Raw genomic sequence first — 15,004 nt, forward strand, 5'->3', positions numbered from 1 at the left:
GTGCCGGTAAGTCGTAGGTAGCTTTAAAAAATTGTACTTTAAGTAACTTTTGTATATATTTTTGAGAACTTTTGCTTCTAATTATAATTCCAGCAACTTTATTTTAAACTAGTAGAAACATTCAGAGTTTAAATGCGCTTTTGAACAACTTGCAGAGAATTTCAGTTCAAACATGTTTATAAGATAATAAAAAATAATATAAAAACGAAATATTTACTTTTATGTGAACATTGAGTAGAGTTTGTGAACAAATACAAACAAAAACACATGGAAGTCTGACAGATATTTGAAAAAAGTAAGGGGTTCTTGAGTTCTTAGAAAACATTTTTGTCAGTGCGTCCATGCTGTTGATTCTAATCTTGATCATGTGTTTGAATTTTAATTTGAAGAAACTCAGAATCTCAAGGATGTAAAATGGAAATTCAAATTAAAATAATAAATTATCAGTCAGTATTATCATGTCATCAGACACACGCGACTTGTCAATAAAATAAAACACAATTATTAATTACAGTCGATCAAATGAATGGATAAATATCGATTAAAGGAAATAAAATTCGAAGTATCTGCTAAACTTTGCGCGACTTTGCTTTTTTTTTTTACTCCTATTAATAGCAAGTAATGTCTCACTATTGGCTATGTTCCTAGATTACATTTCATATATATTTACAGGTACTATTTCTACTTCTATAGGCTACTTCTAATACTACTAATACAATATTCTGTACTATAATCTGTACTATATTTAAATACTACCCACTTGGACATCAATATACTTCTAAATGTAAATATAATTGTTCTGAATTTGAAAAAAATCATCATCAAAATCATAATTTCTCACTCGGTATCTTATTTAGTTGTCTGTCCATATGTTAAAGTCACGCGGGGAGAGTGTAACGAGATCTGAGCCGCTCTGACAAGTCATAATGTTTAATCTACTGCTCCTGTGTTCTGCGTTACACTTTCATTGACAACGCTCGTCCTTAAATAGACACGAGCGCAGGGGCCGCAGTTCTCCCCTCACGCACTAGGGGGCGGTAACATACGTCCCCTGTAATGTCAGCGCTTCAGTTTGGTTGTTCAGTTTGAAGTCAGTTTAGGTAGTGAAATGTTATTGTGTTATTTTAAAGGCGCGCTGTGTAACTTTTCTCCATGGTGCTGCTTTGCCTGGAATATAAACGTATCTGTCGCCAGGGAAACAAGCCAATGACCATGAACATGTGCAAAACAGACAAAGGCAAGAAAGATTTTAGAGTTTAATGCCATATAAAGGAACACTCCAGCTTACATAGTGCTCATTTAAGTTGGTACTTATTAACCAAATTAATATAATATAACATAATATAATATGATATGATATGATATGATATACCGTATTTTTTAGAGTATAAGTCGCACTTTTTTTCATGGTTTGGCTGGTCCTGTGACTTATACTCCAGTGTGACTTATATATTAAAATGTTCACACTGAAGCCACATGAGGGCGCGCTAGTCTTGTGTGTCAGTATCTGCTGCTCCTGTTCCTCCTGTACCACTGTCACTTCACTCTACTGCTCATGTCTCCTGCAGAAAGAGCCTCTGTCCTGTCTGTATCATGTCAGTCGATCCCACCATTACTTCTGTACCACTGAATTTTTTTTTTATTTAAACAAACTTATCAAGACAACTGAGAAGACTGAACACAAATGCCTCCAAAGTGAAAATCATATTTTGGATATTACAAGCTGCAAGTAACGAAATATGCAGCTGAAAGTGGTAATCGAGCAGTAAAAATCGAGCATTCAGAAAGGTTGGAATAATTCTAACTGGAACTGATGCTGAGACTCACGACAGCTACACAGAAGAGAAAGCGGTGCTCTGTTTACCTCTGGAGGTCATGAAGTTGCTCAGAAGTGACACCGAGGATGAAGAATGGAATGGATTTAGTGATCTGGAGTGAGATGGAGAGTTTGTTAAACTTGTTCTGTTCTGTTGTTTATGTTATATTTATCTGAAGAACTGGTCATATGTGACGTTAACAGTCTGTTGTTCTCTGTTCTATTGTTATTACTAGAACTTGACTTTCAAAATGAAATGTCGGTTCCTGGTCTCTGATTTTATAAAATAAATTTCCTCCAAAAAAGTGCAACTTATAGATGTTTTTTTCTTGTTCATTACTCATTTTTTGGCTGGTGCAACTTATTCTCTGGAGCAACATATAGTCCGAAAAATACAGTAATGTAATGTAATATAATGTAATGTAATATAAGCAGTAACCTCTCCGTGGCGACAAGGAGTGCATATTATTATTATGTCTTAACGGTGCATTATGTAACTTTTCTGGTCGAAGTTTTGCAATCTGCTTGTCGCTATGGAGATGTTATTACTTTGCCAGGATTGTTCCACAGTACAGCATTAAACTTCTCAAAATCTAACCTCATGGAGATGGAGCAGGTGACACCATCAAGACAAGTTACAAGTCAGATCTGTGGAGAACCAAACTCGCTCACTGCAAGAATGCATGTTTTTGGAGCAGTAACAACCCGTAATGAAATAAATGTGAGATAAATAAGTGTAATGTCATACTGTGGAATATTCCGGGCAAAACAATAAGCTCTCCATAGATACAGAAAGCTACACAATGCACCTTTAAATCACTACTATATCTGTAATAGATCCCTGCACCCGTGGGGAGCCAACGCAAATGGTGTGGTGATAAACTGTAGTCCCGCAAACTAAATATGAGTATAAAAATGATTAATGTTTGCCTGTCATACATCATTTTGCTGGATCTTTTATTTGGCATTAGTAAAAACATTTTAAGCAGCCTAACCTTGTGGACATGATCTAATCTCGTGCCCATTTTAGACAATTCCTTTCCGCTTCTCCGTGTTTGATAGAGCTTAAGAAAGAGAACATCCTCATCTTGCAGTCAGGAGCGGGACAAAATTTCGCAGATAAGGTCGGGAGTGGGAATGAAAATTACAATTCTTTGCAGGTGCGGGCGGGAGCATGACTGAAAATTCTGACTCATGCAGACCTCTAATCTGTAACACTATGCGCAAAATTAGCCGTGCTGCTTTCTGCTCTTTAAACATAAATCAATCCCAAATGTTACCAGCAGGAATCAACCCAAGAATTTACTTTTCAACTCATTTTAAAAGCCTAAATCTGCCTCAAATTTGAACTAAACACATAAACTTTTGAGCAATTTGGTGTAATCGGAACAGTCATGTGTACTTAAAAGGCAGCACAAACTTTGATTTCGGTGTTTTTGACCAGAAAGCTGCAAATCAATTTAATTTCTCTCCAGCGACTAGATCAGGAATCAGAATACACTAGATGGTTTGCAAGAACCCCAGAAGTTGTAGACCGCGCTCCGGCCAATCAATGAAGAGCTGTGAAGCCATGACGTCAAACTCAAGCACCTGGGTCCCTTTTGTGGAACAGAACAATGTCAACGTCGAGATGGATGTAGACGAAGACAAACATTCTGTGTTGGCAACGATTCCCGAGATCGAGGATTTAAACAAAGAGAATGTTTGGTGAATTTTGTCAAGATGAAAGACGTTATTGCCATTCTTTCTACGGGATTTGGAGCATTACATACGTCACGACCAAACAGCTGCGATTGGTTAAATAAAAAAAGTACTTCGCCTACCGTCAAGCAAAAGAATCCTAATACTGCGAGGTCAGACGGTTTTGAAGTGAATTAGGTTAGCAAATTGACCTAGTTGTCTCTAAAACTGCCCACTTGTAACAGCAGACAATCCTGTAAAACACCATATACACTGTTAAGGAGTCGAGTTGGTTTAGTATTTAGCTCCAATTCAAACATCCTTAAACCACCTACAGACATGTTTTCCATACTTAATAAAAAGGGAATGTTAACTTCAATATTGACTCAGGCTCACAGGGATAAACTGTACAGTATACACAGATGAGAAGTCTTAATTGGTTCAGTAACATGGATTTACAATTGAAATCTTTTAAAACAGCCCGCAGCCAAATGTATGTATATATTTAATATGAACACTACGAAGCTACAAGGAGCTTTGGCAGGGCATCCGGTATATTTTTTTTCCCTTTTTTTCTTTTGTTTTACTTAACTGTGTTCTAACCTACATCATTTCATTCACACATTTTTCAGTAACTGCTTATATTTACCTTGTTTCGTCTTATTCTGATCATTGTAATAATCTTAAAAGGTGCACTGTGTAACTTCTAAGGTGGAGGGTCCACTACTTCTTTGCTTCTTTTCCTGGAATGTTACTCAGTAGGGCATTAAACATACTGTATCTCCCATGTGTTAGTTCTGTTAAAGGTAGTGTTGTAGTCAAGACCTCACTAACCGAGACCGAGACCTGTCCGAGACCACAGGGTTCCGAGACCAGGACAAGACCAAGACCTCTAAGGGTCGCGACTGAGACAAGACCAAGACTTTTAAAGGCCTAGACCGAGACAAGACCGAGACCACAGCTCTTTCTAGACCAAGTCGAGACCATCTTTGTAATTTTCAACATTTATTTGTATTTTACATTTATTTTGGCACATTTATATCAATGTTTTTATAAATCTATCTCCATTTTATCACTCGTCGAGTGTCAGATCTCGAGACCGAGACAAGCATCTTCAAGACAGACTCAAGACCGAGTCCAAGCGCCTTCAAGACCAAGACAAGACCGAGTCCAGGCACCTTCAAGACCAAGACAAGACCGAGTCCAGGCGCCTTCAAGACCAAGTCCAAGCATCTTCAAGACCAAGACAAGACTGAGCCCAAGCACCTTCAAGACCGACTCAAGACCAAGTCCAAGCATCTTCAAGACCAAGACAAGACTGAGCCCAAGCACCTTCAAGACCGACTCAAGACCAAGTCCAAGCATCTTCAAGACCAAGACAAGACTGAGCCCAAGCACCTTCAAGACCGACTCAAGACCAAGTCCAAGCATCTTCAAGACTGAGACAAAACTGAGCCCAAGCACCTTCAAGACCGATTCAAGACCGAGTCCAAATGCCTTCAAGACCGAGACAAGACCGAGTCTTGAATAGAAGTCTAGAATAATGTCTGAAATAAAACTAACCTTGTATCACATGAATCATTGCATGTTTCTCATATATCAGTCCGCCGCTGCCAAGCTTCCTATCAGGAAGTACAACTCGCTGCTGCTGCTCAGACATAAATCCTTCTAATGCAAGGCTGGTTTTACTTCTAAAAGTATTATATCAACACAGAGATTTACTTCGACAGTCTGGCATAATAATATATTTGCTTCAGGTGTTTTGTGGAGTGAGTAAGACTGTTTTTAGTGGCAGGATAACTATGGCCATTGACATGCACTAGCCTAGCGCCAGTGACCTCTGCAAATACAAGGACTGGATGGAATATTTAAAAAAGTGTCTCCACACGTCTCCAACACTCTGGCTCACTAGGAAATTAAGTCCTATGTCCAAAATTCCAGACTGTACCTTTCAGTAGTGATTAAATGTGTACATTAAACAAAAAACAAACAAAAAAGAGGAAAGGTTATGCTGCACTACCACATTACTTTTATTTTTATTTACTTAAATTTGTGTATGTGTATGGAGTGAAGGGCTAGGTTAGTGGACAGGGAACTTTGTTGTTTTATCCAATTCAATTAAAAAAGTCTGTCAATTTTCATATGAAACACGTGAAGAACTGAAATTGTGTTCCTCACTCCCAATCTTCTAATTAAATAAATAATAATAAATGGAAAAGTCCAAGTGTTCTTTGGGAAGACACATATATTTATGTGTTGTTTTATATTTTTATGTTTTGTTTTCATGTTTATTTTTGTATTTAGTTTTAATGCTATATTTTTTGACTCAATTTCGATACAAAGGAATATAAAACATTAAATCATAATTCTTTCTTTTCTCTTCCCATGTGGTCCGGGGTCCTGTAAGCCTATATTTATTTTTTGTTTTAACACTGGCGTTAAAACTTTACGACGTTGTACCAAGAAAATAACTTTTTACCACAGAGTTATAAAAAATAATGTGTGGTTGTTCAGATTTAGCTGAAGCATGTGGCTGGGACCGTTGTGCTAAAGTCCACCATGACTGGACGTTTACAGCTGATTTTACAGGACAGTTTAATGTGTGGCCGTTTATTTTAGGTCACCGTAAATATCATAAATGTACTAGCATTACAGACACTTTTTAACAGAATCTCTAAATGGTAAAGAGGGCATCTAGATCAGTTTTCAACGCTCATGCATAACACCAAAGAAATGCGCGGCTAATAAGGATGAGTGATAGATTTTATAGCTGCAGCGTGATTGGTTTAATTGCTGGCTGTAAAAAAAATGCCTCTCACATTTCGGTTTTGAGTTGACATAACATAGGTCAGCAAAATGTTTTTAGTTGGGTCAGTCACAAAATATCTTCAAATTTTAATGTTCAAAGGGCTTATATAATGCTTTTTTCTGATCTACATTGTATCGTTTCATTTCATTTTTATGTTTAATTAGTTTCGTTTCATTCACGCAAACCCTGCAGATTTACGATGTCTTTTCACTCAAACGGAAAACACTCTCTCCATACGCTGTCACTACAATAATTTGGATAATTTCAGCCCTAGAATTGCAAATCTCTTCTAAATAAAATGTAAAAGGAGCTGCTGACTTGAAAACTAAACCACTACATGACATCACAAGGTGGAATAGAGCGTTTTGAGCTTTGGAAATGTAGACAGACTAATAATAAATGATTACTTAAACATGTGTGAATGAAACAAAACGCAAGTCCAGGTATTTTTCACGTTAACCCCTTAATGTCTGAATTCAATTAGATGTATATAAATGTTTTTTGTGTGTTTTTGCCTTTAAGAAGATGGTAAATTAAGTAGAGATTATTAATTTGAATATAACAAAAGAAATAAACAGAAATTTGGGTATGCTGCAAATTTGCGACAACTAGAAACAAGTGCTCGCCAAAGGTTCGTAGGAAGGTCCTGGCTATCTTGGCGCTATCTCAGCTTATGTCTTGATCCAAACGATTTGTTACATATTTGTGACAGTCGGCGTTAAAGGGTTAAATTTACCTATCTCCATGGAGACAAATCGCCAGCACAGGTTAGAGGTCAAATGTAGGGAGCCCGCGACAAAAGATACAAAATTTTGGAATCAAGTTTCTATTTCATTCCCACAATATGTAATTCGTTCCCACATTTTAGTTAATTCGTTCCCACGTTTTAGTTAATTCGTTTCTACGTTTTAGTTAATTTGTTTAAAAGTTTTACTTAATTCCTTTCCACGTTTAAGTTAATTCGTTTCCATGTTTTAGTCAATTCGTTTCCACGTTTTAGTTAATTCAAACATTTTAGTTAATTCGTTTCCACGTTTTAGTCAATTCATTCCCACGTTTTAGTCAATTCGTTTCCACATTTTAGTTAATTCGTTCCCATGTTTCAGTTAATTAATTTCCATGATTTAGTTAATTTGTTTCCACGTTTTAGACAATTCACTTCCAAGTTTTAGTTAATTTGTTTAAACATTTTACTGAATTCGTTTAAACGTTTTAGTTAATTAATTCCCACGATTTAGTTAATTTGTTTCCACATTTTAGTCAGTTCACTTCCACGTTTTAGTTAATTTGTTTAAACATTTTAGTGAATTTGTTTAAACATTTTAGTTCATTCGTTCCCACGATTTAGTTAATTCGTTTCCACGTTTTACTTAATTCATTTCCACGTTTTAATCAATTCACTTCCACGTTTTAATTAATTTGTTTAAACATTTTACTGAATTCGTTTAAACGTTTTAGTTCATTCTTTTCCACGATTTAGTTAATTCGTTTCCAAGTTTTAGTCAATTCGTTCCCACGTTTTAGTCAGTTCACTTCCACGTTTTAGTTAATTTGTTTAAACATTTTAGTGAATTCGTTTAAACCTTTAAGTTAATTAGATTCCACGTTTTACCTCAATCCTGCGTGTGTTTCTGGTGTTTGTGGCTCTCTGCTCCGTTGTGGCCCTAAACAAATGAGAATTTCACCCACACTCCGAATTTATGAACGGTTTATCCTCAGCACGTTACAACACATCCAGCATCTCTACTGTGTATGTGTCAGGTCGGACTAATGGACTTTCGGACCAATGGGCTGACCACGAAGTGATGTGTACGAATTAACTAAAACGTGGGAACGAATTACATATTGTGACAACAAAATAGTAATTTGAGGCCACGACTTAGAATCTTTTTTCACGTACGTCATTAGGCGGACTCCCTACAAAAGTGTGGAAAGGAAAGTTAAGCAATAAAAACCTCTTGACATATAAACATCATTGGCTGAGCGTTCAGATCCACTGACCCACAAGTTGGCGGTGCGATTCCAGCTCCCACAGATGAACGCTGTTGTTGTGTCCTTGGGCAAGACACTTAACCCACCTCGTCCCCAGTTTTTGCGAACATTGGTGAGTGAATGTCTGTGTGAATGGGTGAGTGGTTCCTTGTTGTAAATCGCTTTGAGCCTTGAAGGTGGAAATGCGCTGTATAAAAACATCACCACATCACCACATCTCTACAGAGAAAATAGCATCTCTATGGAGAAGGAAAAGGTATAGAATGTTCCACAGTATGGCATTAAATGTATCTATCTTGCAGTGACTCAGTACATTGCTTTTATAAACAAAAGGATCTTGAAAAAACATCCATTAGTAGTTAAATTATCTACCTGTATGAGTGAGAAACTTAAAGTACTTGACGTGAACCTAAACACTAAATCGTTTTTTCCCTACTGAAGTGTGTAAACTGTGTTTGTTACCGCCCCAGGCCTTCCGTTGTAATTTGTTTTGTGTACTTTAAATTATTTTGCTGGCTGTCCTAGATCCTGTTGTGTGAGCCCTTGTCAGTGATTGGTGGAGCACTTTTACACCTGACCAATCCTGCCTCACCTCCAGGCTCCTCCCACTATTTAAAGAGAGTCCTAGCACATGTTGAGGGCTGCGGCTTTTGTGACTAGACTGACATTTTGTTTACGTGTGTGTCTCTTTCGTGTCAGTCACTTATGTTGTGCTAGTATGTTTCTGACTTTGTGTTTTGTTGAGACACTAGTTTAGTTATGTTTTGTGCCTTTTTTTAATTCGTCACTCGATTCTGTTTGTGGGTTTATGTGGTTTTACTTTGGGCACTTGTGATTTAGTTTTGTGTGTCCCTTAGTTTAACCACTCGTTTTTGTGTAAGCTGCGTGGCCACTTTTTTTTTGGCATGTTAATCCTGTTTTTGTTTCTTAGTTTAGGTTATTTTCTGTATATACTTTTGTCTGTTTTGTTAATTTACCTTTTAGATCCCTGTTAATTGAACATTATTTAATTTATTCCATTATCCATCTTGGTTTTTTTTTGTTACTTCCCTGACCCCAAACGAGCTGGGTCGTAACAGTGTTTTAATAGCATTATCTACTGTTCTTACTGATTGGCGATTTCAGTGCAAACTTGGTGAATTTGCAGCTTTCTGGTTGGTTCAAAATGCCTAAATCCAAGTTTGTGGCCTTTGCAGTTTCAAGTAGTTGGTGACATCACAGAAGACTATCCTGTTTGCAGCCGGGTGTTTCTGATACAAACACCTGGCTGCAGAGGTGGAAGTTTGAAGTGTGGATACCTGTTGGATTTTCCTTACATTTCCACACTATGCTCCTCCTCCTTTTTCACTGTTTTCTTTAGTCCTCCAGGTACTGTCCAGTTTAGAAGCTCTATATGAAATCTGGTCGTGGGTGGAGTTTAGATGTTTAGTCTCACTTTAATTAACAAACTATACCTCATAATGGCATACAATTTTGAAACGAAACAAAAATGTTGAAGTGACGTATGTATTTTGAAACAATCTGATAATCTGAAAATAAAAATAAATCAAAATTTGTCTATGAAAGTGAGATCGTATGAATCCAGTTAAGTATTTTAACGCTTTGGTTTTGCCTCGTCTCATAACACTGTCTTGACCTTTGACCGAGAATATCTGTGCAAAAAAGAGCCAGAACAAAATCATCTTTTACATCTTCGGCACATGTGGTTTTCTTGTTGTTTTTAGTGCGGACCTTGAATGCAGCACAGAGGCAGAGGCCCATATTTGCACGGAGAGGCCAGTACGAGCGGCAGAGGGTCCAGGTACCTGCGGTAAGGAGCGTAACGTATTATATTTTCTCAGCTTAAGTTTACATAATGGACATAAGTCTTTGAGGGGAGAGTGGAGAGGGTTTGAATGTAATTTTGTTTTCCCAGGCATAGAAATCAAACAAAAGTCACTACTGCTGTTAAACTATGGAGTAAGAAAGCTTTCAGAAATATTCATGTGCATAGGATAGAAATCCATGCATATTTATCTGTAGTTGAGCACAAAATAAATATTCGTAAACTCTCGAATGAGTCCAGTCGTACATAAAATGTATTGTGTGTGTTTTATCCATCAGAATACGAATTGAAAAGTTATGACAACAAGAATTACTATCACGAAATAAAAATTTACGATGACGCTTACTTCAGTACGAATACGAATTTACAGACGTGACTCAACTGCCAAAAATACATCATCACTTCACAGGCTTTATTTATTGAACAGAAGAAACATTGATCAAGATGCCAGACTTCTGCGCGGCATACGGATCAGAACTGAACCAGGACTAAACCAGGACTGAAGCGTAATCGTAAATTTTCATTTCGTGATTGTAATACTTGATGTCATAAATTTTTTATTTGTTTTCTGATGGATAAAATACACACAACACATTTTATGTACGACTGGGCTCATTCGAGAGTTTACAAATATTTATTTTATGCTCAACTACAGCCAAATATGCATGGATTTCTATCTTATGCACATGAATATTCTGAAATCTTTCTTACTCCATTTACACTGCAAAAAAACTAATAAACAAAAAACACTTCTATTAACTCATGCTTACAGTGTCGTTATTGTAAAGTGTATCCATAAAATCTTTTAAAACATGAATGTGGAATATGTAACTTTTCTAGTGTTGGGTGCATCATCTTGTCTCCATGGAGATGTCATTGCTTTTCCTAGAATGTTCCACATATGGCATTAAAATGTGTCTATCTCCCTGGAGACAACACAGCATCACCAAATGAAGTTGCAACTTCACATTGTAGCTTTAAACTTGTCTATCTTACATTTATTCAGTTACAGGTAAAGATAAAAACAGCTCATTTTAAACAGTTTAGTCTTATTCCTCTCTTACCTTTTACATACAGAGCATCCTAATTATTTAGTGTAATGAGTTTATAGGCACTTTTCACAACTCACAGACACCAGAGAGGAGTTTTGCCATCGCAGTAAAGCTAAAAACAATTAGCACTTCCTAATTATCGAACAATTGAATACTTTATAATTAGATGACAGTGCACAGTTGATATATTTTGACTTCAAGAGCTGCTTATACCATAAATCAGATCCTTGGGGCAAGACACATTTTACTCAAGTTAAAATCTGGTACAAGGACTTTAAAGTATACACTACTGGTCAAAAGTTTTAGAACACTAAAATTTTTCCAGTTATTTATTGCAAACCAAGTCGTGCAAGTCCAACAAAGAGCTTGAAATGGTACAAAGGTAAGAACTGAACAGACAGAGGTTAATAAAAGATAAAAAATAACAAAACAGAAGTCCAAGCTCTGCCAAAACTACCTCAGGAAAAAAGAACAAGATGGTAAAGCTTGAAAACATGAAGTATCCAGCACAGTCTCCAGACTTAAACCCCATCGAGCTGGTTTGGGATGAACCTGACAGAAGAGTGAAGCAACCTACAAGTGCCACACATTTATGGAAACGTCTGCAACAGACTTGGGAAGAACTTTCTGAATAATATTTGATTTCTGTTGTAGAAAGAACGAGTCACAAGTGTGTTCAGATGTTATATCTGCCAAAGGTGGACACTTTCATGAATCAAAAGTTTAGAATATGTTTTGATCAACAGTAAACTGTAAAAAACTGGAAAAAGTGTTTTGACTGATAGTGTATGTCAGTAAAGGACAATGAATAAATGGTAAATGTCACATTTTTATACAGCGCTTTTCCTCCTTTAAGACGCTCAAATCTAGGGGTGTGCAAAAAAATCTAAATATCAATACATCATATTGTTTAATTTGATGATGCAGTATCGATATCGTGGGCTACTGTATCGATATATCGCCAAAAGTATTTTTTGGTAAATTTTCTAAAGTATTTTGTTACAATGCTACAGTTTTGTTGTTTGTTCAGACGAAGAAAACTTGTTTATGTGACACATTTGACAATTTCACTGTTCTAAGGATTAAAATGTTTGTGTTTCATATTAACTTTGCACAAAAAAGTGGTTTAACAAAGACTTTTTGTACCACAGCCATGATTTAGCCTTTATTTTTTACTGCACCGTATTGAATCGATTTGAAAATATCGTATTGAATAGAAAGTGCACTGTATCGAGGTATGTATCGTATCGGCAACTTCTTAATGATAGCCAGACCTACTCAAAACGTTTTACATTAAGAAACCACTCAAACACATTCATACACCAGTGTACTCGGACACCACTGATGTTTATGTTTTGAGCAGGATTCAAACCACCAACCTTCAGATCAGTGGACAAACACACTGTTGTTTAAAGAACTATATAAACCTGTCTGAAAAGGGGACTGTGCTTTAGGAGTATGAGTATCCAAGTATTTTAATTCACATATTTTATTAAGTCATAGCTTGTTGTTTTTCTTACAGAAGCCCCACAAGTTCCCGGTTGGTCCCACTGTTCCTAAACCTGCCCCTAAACCATCTCCATCACGCTGCTCTCAGCTCACACAGAGCTGCCTGCCCCAAGACGGCTGCTGTGACCTCTGGGCCTCCTGTCACTGCCACTTCTTCAACGCCATCTGCTTCTGTCGCCGCACCACCCCTCTCCACGCACTCGGACAGTACGGGCAAACCTGAGCCATACCACAGCATCTGACTCTGATTTTTTTCTGACAAGTACAGCAATTGTGAATAGATTTGCGGTATACTGTGTGTTAAAAAAGCAGATTTCGGTTCAGACAGAACATTGTAATCAACTCCAGGAGCATCTGAGAGAAGACTGAAATAGACTCATAAACTATTACAAGAATCTCGTGCATTTCAGAACATGTCTGTAGTCTGAACTACAGGTACAAAAAGATTTACTATAGAAGACAGGATATTTTGTTCTTTGCAGATTTTCCAAATGATTGTAGATTTGTGATTTGATAATTACGCCAACTCAAATAACAATTTCGATTTAATAACCAGTATTTGTGTCAACAGTGCCTTACTCACCAGCGACAATCAAAGACTTTTAGCAGTATTTTGAGTGTTTTCCACAAACATATTACCTTTTTACTGGACTTGTTGTTACTTGTGATTACATTGTCTTCACTACAAAGCATGTTAGTATTATGTTGTTAATAGACGTGCTGCTAATTCCCCATTTCAACATGCGCCACTCCCCATCGCTGCCAGCAGAGAGAGACAGACACACTTCATCCAAGCATTCTCTGGACATGTGACTCAAATAGACACTCTGTACGAGGTTGTGTTGATGATATTCTGTAATATGAACCAATCGCTCTGTGGGTGATTCACTGTTTTGGAAAAATGAATCAGGGCTCAAAATACAAAAGCCATTTTAGTCTTCTGGTATATACAGCAGTCATACCTGGGATCCAGAAAACACTTTTTCAGTACTTGATGTGAAAAACAAAGATGTGAGTTTGGTCACCGGGGAATCTCTCAGATGGGCGTGATTGACAGGTGGATTAGCCAATCAGGGACATGCACGGGCCGTCTGTATCAAAACACATATGGGACTGAAAACATTGCAAATTTCTGCAGAAACTCCAACTAAAATCTGTGAAATAAAATTTTGTTCAAAATGATGAGTGACCAATAAGATCCTTTGTTTCACATTCGTCAATGAAATAATCAAATTTGATTGGACGATCATGTTTGGTTTAGCTGAAGACACGGTGGAGGGTGAAGGGTCCAGACTGATATCCCTCTGTAAAAAAATACACAGAGATTTCATTCTGGCCACTTTGTTTGAAAAGCGGTAGGGCCTTTTAAGGAGTAGTGAAACAAATTTTAGTTTTAAAAGTTTTTATTTTATGTAAATAGGTCCAGTAACTGACAGAGATATTAAAGATATCAGCCAAATAAAGCATGAACCAGGTTTTTTAAAAATCTGCATTTTTCACAGTTAAACTTGACCAGACTTTACCTCAGACTTCTGACCTGTGCTCCAGCTCAGTTTCATACTCTGGACAGACAGCAGCTAATAAAGATTATATTGATACAGTATTTTATTACAGTTTAAGTTTCTGACAGTGTGTATAACACAAACTCATAAACATATGGCCTTCTGCTGCTTTGGAAGTGCCAGAATAGTTAACATTCTTTGGCATGATTATTTTCACCTGGAAACTGCATCATTGCTGCATTATTTCACAACAGCATGACTGTGGACATCAGAGCACTGAGCCAAAACAACAGACAACAGTGCACAGCTTCAACATTTTACTTCAACTTCAGTCACTCACACAAATGTGCAGCTTTTTCAGTTTGTTCCTTACACATATTTTTATATGTATATCACAATCCAGTCTATGAAAATAAAACTATAACAGTGTATAACTTTAAATTGTTCAGTATTTTGGCAAATTCATATGACTTATATGCATGGCCTAATGTTCTATTTTGCCTTTCTGTTTTGTGTAAACAGATGCTAACTACAACAAATACAATCATTTAAAGGGCCTGTACCTGCTTTTTAAAAAAATATTTTAGCATTTTAGCTGAAATGTGTCTTTCTCCAGGACAGATATATTGTATAAGGAGCTCTTAGAAAGCATTTTAATATCAGATAACCAGGGAGTGCACATTAGAATTATAGTTATTGTTAGCATTACGTTGATGACAAAACTCCACTCCGGTGTTTGAAAGTTGTGATAATTGCTTTTAAACACACCGCTGTGAATAATCAGGATGCTACAAATGCATGAGGTAAGTGACAAATAAC

The 15,004-nt window shown here is 36.8% G+C and overlaps 1 protein-coding gene across 1 annotated transcript in view; it reads left to right on the forward strand.

The window, feature by feature from the left end:
* LOC110158669 (agouti-signaling protein-like) overlaps positions 1-13,865 on the forward strand; it is a 14,255-nt gene extending 390 nt beyond the window's left edge. The window contains exons 2-3 of the mRNA XM_020923185.2: positions 10,022-10,107; positions 12,697-13,865. Coding sequence (XP_020778844.2) covers positions 10,022-10,107; positions 12,697-12,906 — 296 coding nt within the window. The 3' untranslated portion in view covers positions 12,907-13,865. The remainder of the gene's footprint in view (positions 1-10,021; positions 10,108-12,696) is intronic.
* The last annotated feature ends 1,139 nt before the right edge of the window (positions 13,866-15,004 follow it).

This window comes from Boleophthalmus pectinirostris, unplaced genomic scaffold, assembly GCF_026225935.1.
Source record: "Boleophthalmus pectinirostris isolate CB_2022bp ecotype Guang Dong unplaced genomic scaffold, ASM2622593v1 HiC_scaffold_15, whole genome shotgun sequence".
Classification (NCBI taxonomy): Eukaryota; Metazoa; Chordata; class Actinopteri; order Gobiiformes; family Gobiidae; genus Boleophthalmus; species Boleophthalmus pectinirostris.